Below are 16,478 nucleotides of genomic sequence, written 5' to 3' on the forward strand. Positions count from 1 at the left end.
GCGCTTATTACTGTCCCTGGTCTTGAACCCTATTTGGCCTTTGTAACCAGTCCATTTCACCGGTCCCTTCTAATCAAATTTTGTTTTAATTTGATACATTTAGTGCTTGGTTTTTATCCAACACGGGCTACCCCTGAAAACGCAATCCCATGTGATTGTGATAATTTCTCTACTCAGGACACACAACATTTTATTATGTTTCGCGAACACTACGCACAGATTAGGAAAAAATATCTGTTCCCTATCCTAAAGGAGGCTGGTTTCTTACAAGTGCGGCCAGCGCTCCTGTTCTTGCAACTTTTACCTAGCATTACTATTACATTTCATGTAGCAAGTTTTCTAGTTGCGGCTGTTCGCATAAACAAGAAGTGTGTCAGTGTACGGCCAAGTTCTATCATGATCTGACCTGGCGGGAAGGCCTGGTGGTTTCGTTTTCTGGAGTTAATTTTTATTTTTATCAGACTTTTTTTATATGGAAATTATATTATTGTATCATATTTATTTTTTTAAACTTTGAATTGAACTTATGAATTATGTTCATCTCAATTTTTTAATCTTGATAATGTTATTAATAACTATTATTGTAATTGATGAACTTTTGTCCTGTTTTGTATGTGACTATCTGTTTGTTATGTCTTTTTTTTGATTTTTATTAATCGAATAAAAGTAATTGACTGACTGACTAGTGAGTGTGTATAATAAATATACTTATTTTTAGAACTACTCTGTGTGGTTCTTTTTTCTTTAACCTTCACTTTATGATTAGTTCTGGTAAAACAAGCTGCTGAACACTCCTTCTGGACTAAGCCTGAAGGCTGCTCTCCACAGCTACAATTAGCTTTCTATGGTTGTCCAAGACCACTGAAATTCACCATAATGGTTATCTGGATTAGTGCAAGGTACTTCATTTAAATAAGTGTACACCATATACTAAGCCAGTCCTCTACACTGTGCAAAAGAGTACTCTGTTGAGGTGGATAGACTTCTTCATTAAACTCTGCTGCCCAACAAGTGCTGCTGCAAGGTCTGAGAGCCCATTCTACCTGGACAAAGGTTGCTACCACTGCACTGGAACGCATTGTGCCTGTTTTTGACATTTTTCAGGCTGCGACGCAGGCTTCGGTGCACAGTTCTTAAGGCACTATTACATTGATAGCCAAGTCCGAGGGGAAGCACATTTTTCTGAAATACTTTTTGGTCTGAACCCAGTCCACAGACCCTCCACCTTTGGGTACCACTCCTTTGGTATCAATTCTGAAGGTGAGGAATCTGAGTTTAGATGTAACCATCAGAGGAACAAGTTACGTACTTTCAGTAATGTTATTTCTGGTGATTATTCTAAAAGCAGGTTTCTCAAAGCCCTCCCACCTCCCCGTTTTGTAAAGTGGACTCTTTTTAGTTAAGTTTAGTTGAGTCAGAAATCAGCACACTAGTACCGATAACTGGTAAATGTTCCGTGCCTGAGGGCACAGAAAGCGTCAAGCAAAGAACTGATGTCAGTGCGCAGTGGTGGTGCTTATATGCAGCTCTGCTCTATCATTTCCGGAGTGATACTGAGCCAGCGTGGAGCTGCACGGCACCTCCTAGCTTCACACAAGAGGATTTAAAAAAAAATTCTGCATTCAGTCTGATGCCTGGGAAATATTCTAAACGTGAGGAATTTGCAGTTCGATTATCTACCAAAAAGAGTGTTACCAAAGTTAGGTAACTTGTTCATCTGCTGAGTGCCTGATACCTCCACCAGCAAACATTAGTGTCAGAAATGGAAGATATAATCACACTATTTTCAAAGTAAAAGGACAAATGCACCTGTTTTACTAAACTAAAACATGCGTTGCACTGCATTCTACACATTCTACTGTCATGTTATCTTGGTAGATTTCTACAGGTTACTATACCATAGACCTCAGATAAAGGAGCTCTAGTTGGTAGAAGGCAGGTAGAATGAAAAATTTCCTAGCTATTCTAACGGAAAGTTTCAATTCTATTAAGGTCGTAGAGGCGAAGATTTGGCTTTTCCTTTCTACGCTTTTATTCACAGCAGCTTTTTTCAAACAACAAGACATTGAAACAAAATTACATTTCCCATGGCACATTGGGAAAAGCAACAAGAAAACACTCTATCTAATCAGGTTGCCCCTGCGTGCATAACGGTCCCCGCAGACCCTCCCATGTCCTCTTCCTTCCTGCGAACACAGCTTCTCCATTTGAAGATTACTCCTGTTTCTTGGACTTCGATCCTGGAAAGATGCATAAAGAGAAATTTGAGATACCCTCCCCTGTGTGTGCCAGTCCGTCACTTCAATTACAGAACATCATAATCATTGCGAGAATAATCATTTGATAAACGTAATGCAAACATTAACAATGAGGATGTTTAAAGTTAAGTTGCGTGTAATCATTCTTAAACCATTATAACCTTGAGATCCAACTCTTACTGTGTGTGGGAGCCGGTCCCTGGCTGAATAGGTGGGCTAATTCTTGCCTCTGTGTCCTTAGTCGAATTAAAACTCTCCGTTACGGTAGCTAGGACATTTTTCATTCTATGCAGGACCCGGAGGCAAGGATTAGGCTAGTTTAAAGCTGGGTCACCAATACGGTTGCCAGAGATGATACCGGTTTGAAGTAAAACCATTTAAAAGTGGAATCTGATGACCAGTTTGCTGCATTGAGGATATCCTCTAAACATGCTGCCAGGGAGAAGGCCTGGAAGCCATGGCTCCTCTGATTGAGTGGGCGCCAAACTGATAGGTATTAATCACCGCTTCCTGCATTACCCAGTTAATCCATCTGGCAATTGTAGGGGAAACCGCTCTGTGAGGTTTGGTCAAAGCAATCAACAGTAGTCTTTCCACATGGTGGCGAAGCTTGTCAGTGACCGCTTCGTACATTTTAAGGGTCCAGACCACACAATTTTGGTACTCCCTGATATTCTGGGTAGGACACCAATTTGGAGTTGCATTTTGTTCTGCGAGAAGTATGAAATGTTACCCCTTCTGGAGTAAAAATCCTACCTGTAATGTCCTAATCCTGCATGTCAGAGACCCTGTGACAGGATATGAGGCAAAGCAAACACAAGGAGAGGATGGACGGAGTGCAGACACTTTTCAGACACTCACTCCTAGTCATAAATCTGAGTTGAATCCATCATCGTTCTCTACTTCACTTCGCCACCTCAGTTCAGACCCTGCTATATGCAAATCGGTCTTGACCCTGTGCCTCATGGGAACAGTCCAGCCCGAACTGTAAGCCAGGTCTTCCCTGAACCAGAAACAAGCATCCTGTCCAGGTAGGACCTGGCCTGGCAGTTCGGGCTGGACTGTTCCCATTGTGCAGAGGGTCAAGACTGATTTGCATATGGCTGGGTTCAAACGGGAATGGATGGTGAGCAAAACAATGATGGATTTAGGCCCAGATCTTTGTACTGGGGTGAATGTAAGGCTTTGTTCTGCTTTCTGTCCATCAATTGTTCTTTTTGCATTTGTCATCCCGTGTGGGACCGGTATGCCCAGACTTGGGTCCCTCGCTCTCCATGCCACTGTAGCCAAGCTATCTTGTCCATCAATTATTCTTCTTGCAGGATATGAGGCAAAGCAACATCGCTGTCAGTTGTTTTCTAGACAAGTACCTGTTGGAAGGCCAGGATGTGAATAGATTAAGGACCTTATTCACATCACATAGCATGGCGTATCTAGGTTCTGGAGGGAGAGATAATTGAATACCCCCTTGGGAGTTTGCACACCCCAAAGGGTGTTCCCCTACCGGGTGGCAATCTATGGAAAGGTGTCCCGCCGAGATTGCTGATCTGACGGTGTTAATGGATCTGTAGGATCAGCCCTGTGAGGCCATGTTCACCCAAAAATTCAGGATGTGTACAGTCTCCGCTCCCACGGGATCCATTTGGCGTTGGAGACACCAGCATACCCATCTAGACCAAGATGATCTGTATCGGTAGTGCTATCCGCCCAAGCCTTGGCGAGGAGTGCGACAGCCTCCGCTGAAATCCCTAGGACTTTCCATTGTTCCTGGTAATCCTCCAGGCCATTGGCCAAAGGGAACCCGCCAGTATCAAGGGAAGAGGATTACCCTGGGGATCCCTTAGGAGATCTGGATCTTGGGGTAGAGGGATTGGAGAATCCCAGGAAAGTTCCATCATCACTGGATACCAGGCTTGCGATCAACAGACTGGAGTGATCACGACCAGATCCGCCACCTGCCTACGCACTTGTGCCGACAGCTGTGTGATCTTCACAAATGGATGGAATGCATAAACCTGTTCCAGGCTCCAGTCTTGTAGGAAGACATCTGTTGCCACTGCCAAGAGATCTGGTCTCCAGCTGCAGAATCTCTCCATCTGAAAGTCTAGGCGGGAGGCAAAGAGATCCATTAAAAATGGGCCAGAGAGTTCCTGAAGCCGATTGAAGATCGAGGGGTTCAATTTCCACAGGCTGACGTCTCTCCAGTGACGAGAGTGCCAATCCGTTATCTGATTGGCCTGGCCTGGGAGGTGTTCCACCGTCCGAGATATGTGATTGGTTAGGCAGTACTCCCATAGAGTCCGGGCCATGTCCGACAGGGTCTTAGAGCGAGTGCCCCGTGGTGATTGACGTAACGGACCACCGTTAAATTGTCCCTCTTCAGTAGGACAGTGCATTGAACCTTGTCCCTCGTCCAGCATCTGAGTGCGAACGAGCCTGCTATCAACTCTAGGCAGTTGATATGAAGGGCTTGTTTGTCGGAAGACCATTTTCCTCCGGTAGAGAACTCGCTGCAGCGAGCACCCCACCCCGATCCGCTGTCGTCGTATTCGATCACCAGGTCTGTTTGGGAGCCGAAAATTCCCCTGCCATTCATTGCTTCAATATGGGAGATCCACCACCTGATCTCGTCTTTCGCATCCGCTGAGAGCAGGACCAGTTGGGAGTAGGAGAGGCCTTTCCGGAGATGCATTATTTTTAAGCGCTGTAGTGCCCGGTAGTGGAGGGATCCCGGAAATATCACTTGAATGGAAGCCGAGAGCAGCCCCACTATGCGGGCCATTTGTCCTAAGGTGATCTGAGGTTTGGTCAGGGTTCTCCATAATTTGTATCTGATCTTGGACAACTTCTGAGGAGTGATACTGAGGGTCGCCTCTACCGAGTTGACTAGGAACCTGAGAAATTGAATCGATTGAGTCAGAGTAGACTTGTGCGTGTTTATCACAAAGCCCAGCGACTCCAATAGATCTATGGCCATCTGCAATTGGAGGGATAGAGCTTGAGGGCATTGATTAATGAGGAGGATATCCTCAAGATAGATGATGTCATATGCCTCATGTCCGCAGGAATTCTGCCACGGGTCTTATCAACTTGGTGGAACACCAAGGGGCGGATGAGAGTCTGAAAGGTAGGGAGGTGAATTGGAACACCTGAGATTTCCACTGGAATTGCAGAAAACGTCTGTGAGATGGAAAAATCGGCACAGCTAGATAGGCATCTTTCAAATCTAAACAGACCATCCAGTCCGATCTCCGCAGAAGATCTCTGAGGAGGTGAATGCCTTCCATTTTGAAGTGACGATCTAGGAGCCATCCATTGAACTCCTTTAGGATGATCACCGGACGGTGGCCTCCGTCCCTCTTCTCTACCAAGAAGAGATTGCTGAGGAATTCGTTGGGGTGTCTGGACGTGGGGACAATAGCTCCCTTTTCAAAGAGATTCGCTATCTCTAAATTGATCAGAGTTTTCTGATCCCGTGGGAAAACCAGAGGTATGGGAGGGGTTCCCATAGAAGTCTATGTGAAACCCCTGGATTGTTTGAAGGACCCAAGCGTCTGGAGACAGGGATTCCCAATTCTGCTAGTATGATGTCAAACAACCCCCGAAGGCCTTCTACAATTTGAATTCTCATCTTGTGAGTTGTAGTTGTTGGGACCCCTGTTGCTGGCTCTGGCACCCCTGCAATGGGCGTAGTTTCTGGTCTAATAGAAGTTTCCGAATTTACTGGAGTCTTTACATTGGCCCCGGCGGGGCTCCCCTCTGCTGGAGCTTGCCTCAAATAGCGGGCGGACGAGAGCCCCCTTCCTTGCACGGCATTGGTGAAAACACAGGGGTTAAAACTTTTTTATGGAGGTTTGGACATTATCTAGGGAATTGAAGGCATTAACAAATTTCCCCAGTTCCCGAATAAACAGGTCTCCAAAACGTTTGCCCTGGGAGACTGTGACTGCTTCCGAGGTGGAGAGATCCCCTAGTTTGGGGTCAATTTTGATTAGCAAGGATCTGCGCCATTATGTAGAAATCGCACCATTGGCGTTCCCCAAAAGGATTATAGCTTGCTGAGCTCAAGGCTTCGGATCAGATCAGTGCACCGGAGGCCTTTGCATCCTCCGCCATATCCATTATTTTGGCAAAGGGTCCTGCTATGTCCAATAGTTCATCTTGACAGGATCGACAGGACCTGTCAATGCCCTTTTTGGGGTCGCAGACGAATGTGGCGAGGAAGGTGGCCAATTTTGCTTCTATCTCTGGGGTTTGAGCCACTTTCCCCCTCCAAAGATGGCCGTCAACATTCCACCTTGAGGCGGTTCATCACCACCTTGTCCAAGGGCTTCCTATGCCTGCTAGCCTTATTGATTGCAACTTTGGGGGCTGGGAACCATTATGCGGAGCGCGTGTGCAGTAGGTCATCTGGATTTATTAGGTCTGCTGCCGCGACCGGGTTTGAGCTGGACGGTTCTGAGTTCGGTAGGGGAGATGGGCTGGGACGCCAGGGTCTGGATTGTTCTCCGTCACCGTTTGAAGTATTCAGGGAGCCATCCCCGTCCCCTGGGGTACCTTGGGGGGAAATTAGTGGGGGCTCCCCAGAAGCGCCCTAACCTGAATGTTCTTGGATGGGTTGGGCGTCAATAAACTCTTTCTTTAGACGCTCAAAAGCATCAAGATCTACCTCTGACCGCTCTGTGCGTTTACGCATGTCTGGGTTGGACTTGGTAGGGTTCCCTGGAGGTAAAGGGGCTCGAGACCCCGAGACGTCTTCCCTCTGGTTGAGGGTTTTTTAATATTGGCTTGCAATGCCATAAGTTTCTTATCCAGGGGAGCCACTACCTGCAAAACTGCTTTAATGATGGAGGCATCCATTACGTCGCAGAAAGGATCATCAATTGGGAGGTAAGTAACCTCCTCCTCCATATACTCCTCTCCCTCAAAGCTTTCCATTGCTATATTTTGAGGCGGGTGGGGCAATCTTACCAGGTGAAACACCTAACTCTGTGTTCCGATGACAGGGTTTACTTCCTCTTGATAGTAGGTATATAGGAGTGCAGTTGTCCCACTTAATTTGTCCCAACTCTCTTACCCGCATACTGGTGTCTGTCTCCAGGCAGGCGCTCGCTTTTTAACCCCTTCCCCGCTCATGACGGAACCGTTCCGTCATGAGCCACGGTTGCCGTGTGCTCATGACGGAACGGTTCCGTCATGACACGACCGTTGGCGGCCGCTCCGCCTACGCGGCGCTGTTTCCCCGCCTGTGCGGGGGGACAACGCAAATGGGCGGAGTCATGACGGAACCGTTCCGTCATGAGCACAGCTCAACCGTGGCTCATGACGGAGCGGCTCCGTCATGAGCACAGGCCCACCGCGCTGCCCCCCTGCCCCCCCCAGCGCTGCAGCGGAATGTCCGCAGCAGCGAAGGGGTTAAGCGTGTAAAACGCTAGTTAAATAATGCGAATTAATAGGGAAAATGACCTCGCTAAAAATCTCCGCTGTGTCAGTTACCTTCGCCGGACGCACTTCACTGAAGACATTTTTAAAAAGTGACACATGCAGGTCATCTTTGCTGTGGTGTTTTCTGAAGTCTCCCATTATCGCTTTTGTTTGTTAGAAATGATTGCAAAACCTTAACCTTAACATTTTTTACGTAGTGTCAGAGGTTTCTTTAAACAAGACTCGCTATAGACTAAAACTCAGTGCCGGATTACAACAAGAAGGAGTAGAGTGTAACGTAACTCAATAATGAAAACATGCCATTGAGCTTCAGATATACTGGTAAATGTTTTTAGTACCTTCAATCATATCCTTGCATTAACTTGAAAATGAATGTATTCTTGTAAATATTTTAGGACATTTGTTTTTGCATGTTATTGTCTTGCAAATAACTATCTGCATGCTCTCTTTAAATCCAACAGAAGTTGAACCTCTGAGCATATGTGAAGTGAACCATGAGCAATTCATTGAAGACCTGAGCAAGCAAGAAATGGTAGAGAGTAACATGGAGGAGATTGAAATTGAGTTTACTGAGGAAACAGAAATTTGCAAAAAGACAATTAAGACTCGAACAAAGCGGAAACGGTCTGCAGGAAATGGGATTGATCCCTCAGCTGCAAGTGAGGGTGTAAGCAAAGTGCCTGCCCCTGTCAAGCGTCAAAAGACACATACTGGAGAGAGAACGTTCACATGTACTGAATGTGGAAAAAGCTTCAGTCACAACTCCACTCTTAACAATCATCAGAGGACCCACTCAGGACTGAGGCCTTATGCTTGTACAAAATGTACTAAAACATTCATCAACAACACAAATCTCATTAACCATCAGAGGACTCACACTGGCGAGCGGCCATATATTTGTACTGAATGTGGACGAAGCTTTAGTCAGACCTCGCATCTCATTAACCATCAAAGAACCCATACAGGGGAGAGGCCTTATGCATGTAGTGAATGTGGGAGATGCTTCAGCCAAAATGCACATCTTATTAACCATCGTAGAATACATACCGGAGAGAGACCATATGTATGTGCAGACTGTGGTAAAAGATTCAGTAACAATACCAATTTTATTAATCATCAAAGAATCCACACAGGGGAAAAACCGTATACATGTCGTGATTGTGGCAAGTGTTTCATTCAAAATTCCCATCTTATCAATCACCAGAGAACTCACACAGGGGAGAAGCCGTACGTTTGTGGTGACTGTGGTAAAAGTTTTAGCTGGTCAGCAAACTTGAACACACACCAGCGAATCCACAGAAGAGAGAAACGCCCAGAACCAGCACCTGAATGTGTGAAGACCTTCATGGAGCCTGCAATCATAATTATACATCATGAGGTGTACGCAGAAGAGTTTGTAGAGGCAGAAGACTGTCAAATAGCAGCAGTTGTAATTGGTGAAGAGCAAAGTATGGAACAAAGGCAGTGATCTAGTAGCAAGTATCTAGGAAAGTAATGTAAGCCAAAAGGAAAGATCGGGTCCATTGAGAAGTGGCGCCAGCACCCTTGACCTTGTTCAGGCATCGGGCAGAAGTGGTTGCTGGGCACAATGCAAGTACTGGAAAGAGTGTTGGCAAGAAATGTCGGGGGTGAATGCAGAAAAATGTCATAACATGTTGGTTCCAGAATGGGGTTCATTCATACCATGGCCTGAAAAAGATCAGTAGCCCATTTTGCAGGTGATAACTGACGGAAATTGTGAACATTGATTTGCTGTGGGAGGATTTATGATTTGTCAGCCCTCATCAAATACATGAAATAGTACACAAGAAAAACTTTCTTTATATTGAGTAGATGTGGCAAGGGCTTCAAGCAGTTCTCAGCCTTAATCACTTTCAAACTTTATCCAGGCTTCTATCAGAGATATGCCATGTGGCAATCATTTCAACTGCTCTGAATGTTGCCAGTTTAAACTTGGCAGATGTAATTCTGTGTGAACGCTACAGATAGTCAGTCTGTGGCACAGTGTAAACAGCCTGCTGTTCACTTAAAAGATTAATGCAGCGCAAGCTTTGTTTTAGCGCCTTGAGTTGAAGGGTTGAAGAGGACAGGCATATGATGGAGCTAATGAATGTGGGGAAGTGATAGCTATTTCAATGTGGTTAGGAAAACTCTTTACAACTCCAATGCACATGAAAAGAAACCAAAAGTTGTCACTCTTCATTGTATTTGGGGCAATAGAACCAAGTGAAACCTCAGTCTTTACCATTTATGCTGCACACGGATGCACTCTGAATTAGTTCTGTGAGAAAGTACAGAAGAGAATTTTGCTTTAATAATGAGTGGTGAATGTTGAGCCCCAACCTATCACTTCTTGTTTGAAGAATCTATTTTTATCTTTTGTTGATATATTTAATAGGAGAAACCCAGCTTGATAAATTATATATCCAGAAAAGTCACTGCAAAAATACAGTGATGCAAGATGCCGCCCAGTTGCAATAAAAAGAGAAAATACATGAACAAATGCAGATTTTGTAATTTCAAAGTAACTTAATAAAAATATTGAGTTCACATTTTGAATAAAAACAAATACAAAATCGATTAAAATGCTGATAGATCAAAGCCTATGTAAAGGCCAATAAAACAGCACATTCATGTTTTCCCTTTAGGGTTTGATGTTCTGCAAGTCTTTGTGTGGTAATATACAATGTATCAGTTGTTTTTGTGCATCTGTCTCTTTGGTTCTCAAACTCAGCTTTTTTACTGTTGTTTTCAGGATGTACAAATTATTATTAAGCCTGTTTGAGTATTGCTATGTAGGCGAGCTTGTGGTCAGCCATTTCTAGGAAAGTTTAAACCTATTTTGCCGGCCTAGCTCTTTTAAGCCCAGAAAATTGATGCCAGGACTCCTGATACTGGGCAGAGACATCTTCCCCTGAAGTGGGACTTCGGGCCTTCTTAATAATAGGATCTTGATGGATCCTTCACAGTTTTATTAACTCTAGACAAGCAAGGTTCTCACCCACCAAGAATATGTAAAAAAAAAAATGTAGAGGCAATAAGTCAAGCGTTTTTACTCCCCGTAGACTGTTAATGGGTTTAAATAAGCAGGCTACCACGGTGGATTTTCAAGTTCCCCCAAAGCGCACAAGGTGAATACAGCCGTCTGTGCCCTTACATGAGACTGTGAATTTTTTTTTTCTTTTTTTAATTGGTTGACCAGATCCAACCAAATTTGCCTTAGTGCATATCGAATTTCATGTGGAGGAACACAAAGCCAATACTGTACGATATACTTAGTCGCAATACCCCATTAAGTAACAAAGTGCAATAATGGAAATATAATCTGCTATATAAGTAAAATATTACTACATAAATTGCAATCTGGTCTAGTATCAGTTTGGCAATGCTATACCTTATGGACTGCTACAAACCTTAAGATAACAAAGTAAAACAGAAATCATTGAGATTAGACCCTCCAAAAATAAGGCGAAATCCAAATTCATGATACATTCTCTAGACCATTCCTAGCATAGCCATTTCTTATATCTGAGGCAGAGCAATTTCTGATGGATACATCTGCCTGTGGATTCCTCACCTTTTGAATTACCCCGGTGCCAGTATTCCGTGGAAATTATTTTCCTAGCTCTCCCACGTCGACGAAGACGTCATAATAGCACGGCTCGGCTCGTGACTCCGTATGACGTCATCGAAGCCATAAGAAGACCCCGTCAGCGTGCAGACGTCTGTTCCCTTTTTTCCGCGCCGTCAATGCGTAACGTTTTTTTTCTGGGATTCTACATCTTCATCAAGATTACTTTGTTTCTTCACGTCTTCTTCGTGTTTCTGTAGAAATGGCTACTTTGGAGAAGCCCGGTTTCAAGCCCTGCAGGGAGTGTGGGGGCCATATGTCAATTACAGACCCTCACGACGACTTTCTTCGGACTACGATGTCGAAGGGTGTTCATGTTGTCGAAAGATGAATCCTAAGGCGTTGAAGGAGCGTGAAGTGAAACTTTTCATGGCGAAAGCGAAGAAAGAAAAGGGGTCAAAAGCGCTCAAAGTCGTCGACCTCACATACTTCTAAATTTAAGTAGCATAAGAAATCAAAGAGGAGGCACGGTTCTCGACGTCGCTCTTCGAAGGGCAAGGCTTTGAGGTCGGCTTCTCCTGTTCAGCGACGCCAGGGAAAGGACTTTGTTTCTCCTTCTCCGCAGGCGACTCTGATCCATTCACCGACTCAGAGTGGTTCGCCGGCGTCAAGAGGCTCTTTGATGCCCAGAGGGTCTCCGGCGCCCAGAGGTTCTCCTACTCCTAGGAAGTCTTCTCCTGTACCTGTGGCTTTGCCTGTGTGGGCACCAGCCTCACCGGCTCTGCAGCTTCAGCCTCCAGTTCGACCTTAGATGGATCAAGGTCAAGGAGGCCCGGATCCTTACCCTCCTTTTCCAGGACCAGGAGCGGGTATTTATCATTTCCTAAATGCGATGTTTGGCATGTTTGCCAGGGCATCCTACCCTTCCGGTGCGCCTTCTGGCCCGGTGGGTCCGCTTGCCTTTAACTTGGGTGTCCCCCAGCAGTATGCCCGGGCGCCTTTTGTGCCGACGGCTCCATCCTGGCAGTTTCCAGCGCGGAGGTTTTCGACTCCGAATCCTCAAACCCTGTCTGGTGTTGAATCGCGCCGTCTCTGATTCGTTTGGCGCCGCTGCCGTTTCTGAAGGTCCTCCTTTGACGCCGGCTCCATTGTCACCGACACCACAGACTGCGCCGCCGACCCCGAAGCAGCGTTCCAGGAGGGAAACTCAAAGGCTGCTTGAAGAGGATGAGTACCTGCAGGAGCAGGAGGAAGGGGAGAAACTCAACTCCGTGGATGGATTCAAGGGTCTGCAAGTGGCCCGTGGTTTAGACACTTCCCCGGAGTGGGAGCTCTCTTCACCAAAGACAGTCCTTTCTCTGGATGTTGCACCTTATCATGTGGTGATTAGGAAAGCTGCTGAGTTGTTGGATTTTCAGTTGCCTTCAGCTGAAGTTAAGTCAAATATTTTAACTGAAGTGCTTAATACTTCATCAGATAGGGAGCCTCTACTGCCTTTCAATGAGGCGTTGACGGAGCCTATCTTGAAGGTGCGGCAGAAGCCTTTGACTGCTCCTGCAGTTTCTAGATCAATTGCAGGGAGATATAGACCAGCACCTGTTGATCCAGCTTTTCTTTCTCCCCACCCATCTTCTGAAAGCTTGGTGGTTCAGGCTCGTTCAGGCTTCTTGCTCCAAGCAGTCGTCTGGGTCCTTCCCTACCACCCCTGGGGATAGGGATTCTAAGAAGATGGAACAGTCGGCCAAGAAGGTGTTTTCCTCTGCAAGTATGGGTCTGAAGTCTACGAATGCTTGCTTGGGAGGTACATTTATGCCCTTTGGACTCTCTAAAGCAATTGGCCCCTAAACTTCCTGAGAATGATCGGGTTCATTTTCTTTAGGCTCTTTCGGATTCTCAAGCAGCTGCCCAACAGGTCATTCAGTCGGGTTTGGACACTGCAGACTCGGTTGCCCAGGTAATGGGTTCTTCATTTGCTACGAGGAGGCATGCTTGGCTCAGATCTTCTGTTTTTTCACCGGATGTTCAGGCTACTCTATTGGATCTGCCTTTCGATGGTTCAAGATTGTTTGGTACCAAAGTGGACTCTGCTCTGCAGCGTTTTAAAGATAGTAGAGCTACTGCAAGATCTTTGGGCCTGCAGATTCAGCCTGGAGGGTATAGCTACAAGAGGTATCGAGGCTCTGGGAAGGCTTCTTCCTTTCGTGGCTTTCAGCAGCCTCAGCAGCAACAGCAGCAAAACCCTCTGTACAGTTCGCACAGGAAAAAAATAGAGGCCGTCTTCAAGGAGCCGCTCGGCAGCAGTCCTCCTCCTCTTCCTCTTCTTCTGCCCCCCCCCCCCTTCCACTGGTACCACGGGAAAGCAGCCCTAGATCCCCCATCTTGGAGCATGTGAGTCCTGTAGGACGTTGGGTGTCCCATTTTCTACAAGATTGGAAATCTGTTACCTCAGACTGTTGGGTTTTGAATCTGGTGGAAAATGGGTACGCCCTTCCTTTTCTAGAGTTTCCACCTCCTTACCCTGCTCGCCAGGATCGGTGTTCAGAGGACCATTTACTTCTTTTACAACAGAAGGTTCTTGTCCTGTTGCAGAACGGGGCAATAGAGGTGGTTCCAGAGTAGGGAAGGGGTCAGGGATGTTACTCCCGTTATTTCCTGATTCCCAAGAAGGACTGCTGATTAAGGCCGATCCTGGACCTCGGGATTTTGAATTTTTACCTCAGACAGGAAAAGTTCAAAATGGTGACCTTGGCTCAGGTTCTTCTAGCGCTGCAACAGAAAGACTGGATGGTGTCGATCGATTTGCAGGATGTGTATTTCCATCTTTGCATCGTGCGGTCGTATCGGAAGTATCTCCGGTTTATGGTAGAGTTGCAACACTACCAGTTTGCGGTCCTTCCGTTTGCCCTCACTTCCGCACCACAGGTCTTTGCAAAGGTGATGATGGTGGTGGCAGCACATCTCAGAAGGTCTGGGGTTCCTGTTTTCGCTTATCTGGACTACTGGCTGCTAAAAGCCAAGTCTCCGGAGATGGTGTTGCGCCACTTGCATGCAACAACGCAATTGTTGATCTGAAAGAAACACGTTAGTTAGATTCCTCACCTTAGAATATCCCCAGGCGTCAGACTGGATCCGAAAGATTTTTCGTCAGCAATACCCTTTGCGCGTCGCTAGGCGTCGTCTGTGGCTTCGCGTCCGTCGTCGGCGTCGTGCGCTGGAATGACGTCGTCGGAGTACTTAGACGCCGCCCTCGCGCGCTGACGTCAGTTCTTCTTTTTTCCGCACCAGTAAGCGCAGATCCGGGAGAGCTACCCCTTTAGTCAATTTTTGACTAACTTTTTTGACTCTTTTTGGTCAATTCTCGACTCTGGTGCCGGTAGGATGCCTGGTTTCAAGGCCTGCGACGACTGTCACCGACTGATGTCGGTGACCGATCATCACCGCCGGTGCCTGTACTGCTTGGGCCTCGACCACGACGCGGCGTCGTGCTCCGATTGTATGGCCCTGACCTCGAAAGCTAGGCGGGAGCGGTCCCGCAAGCTTCTCGAGCTTCGCCACTCGGCTCCGCGTCGCTCTCGAGCCCGGTCCAGGAAGAGGTCCAAGGATCGGTCGCGGAGCCGCACTCAACATCGTCACTCGTCTGGCTCGAAGTCTTCGGGTAAGTCGAGGCAGTCCAAGAAGCGACACCGCTCTTCGGACTCCCCTCGCCGCTCGCGCGACTCGGCCGAGGGTCCGGGTGGTTCCACCCCCGTGGCTCCACAGGAGCCGTGCAAGCCCCCATACCCGACGGTCCCTGGGACTGACGTGACGCCGGCGGAGGTCAGTGCCTTCCTCTCGGCCATGAGGAGCCTGGCCCCGCCGTCGACGCCCGCTGGCACGCCTTCGGGCCCCGCGGACTCGACTGGGCGACCTCGCATGCCGGCGGCTCCGGCCCCGGCTCCGACCCCGACGCCGCAGGTCCCCGAGGGGCCCGAGCCTGGGCCCCCGTCGACGCCGGTAGACCTCGTTACGCCTCCTCCGCCGGCGCCGACACTGATACCACCCCCGACGCCGGCTCCGGTCGACGTCGATCCCCGGTTCAGCCCCTGTCCGGTCCGACGCCGATGCGACGCCGCTAGAGACACACATTGTCCATTGACCGGCTCCGATCATTCCTCCTGTTTACTAGGAATCGGATGGCGGGGGCGACTCGGAGGGGTCTGATTACCCTATGGCCCTTCAGAGCCAACTTGCACAGGACTGGGCAGATGAACTGGGGGAGGCCAGTGGGTTGGATACCTCTCCGGACACTGGATTCATCTCTCCTCCGACTGTGGCTTCGGAGGAGGGTGCAGCTTTTTCTGTGGTGCTGCGCTAGGCGGCCGAAGCCCTTGGGTTGAGCTGCCTGCCGTGGCTGTGAGGACTAACATCCTCACTGAGGTGCTTCAGTCTGCCGCATGCTCCACTGAGCCTCTGCTGCCATTCAATGAGGCCCTCACTGACGTTCTGCAGGGCACCTGGTCCAAGCCCTCCACAGTCCCTCCTGTGGATAGGAACGTTGCCAGGCGCCACCGCCCTGCTCCGGGCGACCCCAGTTTTCTGTCCCAACAACCCACCCCCGAGAGTCTGGTTATCCAGGCCTCTACCTCCCAATCCTCCTTCCCATCCGCTCCTCCGGACCGGGATTCCAAGAGACTGGAACAGTTTGGTAAGAAGCTGTTCTCTTCGCTCAGTTTGGGCCTGCGGTCTTTGAACACCGCCTGTCTCTTGGACCGTTATTCCCACTCTTTGTGGGATGCGGTGGAGGACGTGCTGCCACTGTGCCCGAAGGAGGCCCGGGCGCGGCTTCCCTCGGCCCTGGCCGATGGGAGAGATGCAGCGCGCCATGCAATGCGATGTGGACTCGCCACTACGGACTCGCTGGGTAGGGCGATTTCTACCACGGTGGCGCTTCGACGTCACGCCTGGCTGCGGTCCACGTCCTTTTCAGGGGATGTCCAGAGCACCCTCATGGACATGCCTTTTGATGGCGCTCGCCTTTTTGGTGACAAAGCGGACAGTGCGCTGGCTCTCTTCAAGGACTCCCGGGCTACGGCCACGTCCTTGGGCCTCTCGGCCCCGCGGCCACAAACTTCCGCTTTTCGCTCCTTTCGTGGCCAAGGAAGGGGCACCTCCTCACGTCCGCCTAGCCACCGGCTGCAGAACCAGCCTGCACGCGGTCGCGGACG

General features: G+C 48.2%; 1 protein-coding gene across 12 annotated transcripts in view; it reads left to right on the forward strand.

Annotated features, from left to right (window-relative positions):
• Positions 1-10,350, forward strand: part of LOC146855858 (uncharacterized) — a 922,371-nt gene extending 912,021 nt beyond the window's left edge. For all 12 annotated transcript variants that reach the window (XM_085653813.1, XM_085653801.1, XM_085653802.1 and 9 more), the window contains one exon: positions 8,165-10,350. In XM_085653813.1, the coding sequence (XP_085509939.1) occupies positions 8,165-9,171 (1,007 nt within the window). In that variant the 3' untranslated portion in view covers positions 9,172-10,350. The remainder of the gene's footprint in view (positions 1-8,164) is intronic.
• Positions 10,351-16,478: the final 6,128 nt, after the last annotated feature.

This window comes from Triturus cristatus, chromosome 4_1 (assembly GCF_964204655.1).
Source record: "Triturus cristatus chromosome 4_1, aTriCri1.1, whole genome shotgun sequence".
Classification (NCBI taxonomy): Eukaryota; Metazoa; Chordata; class Amphibia; order Caudata; family Salamandridae; genus Triturus; species Triturus cristatus.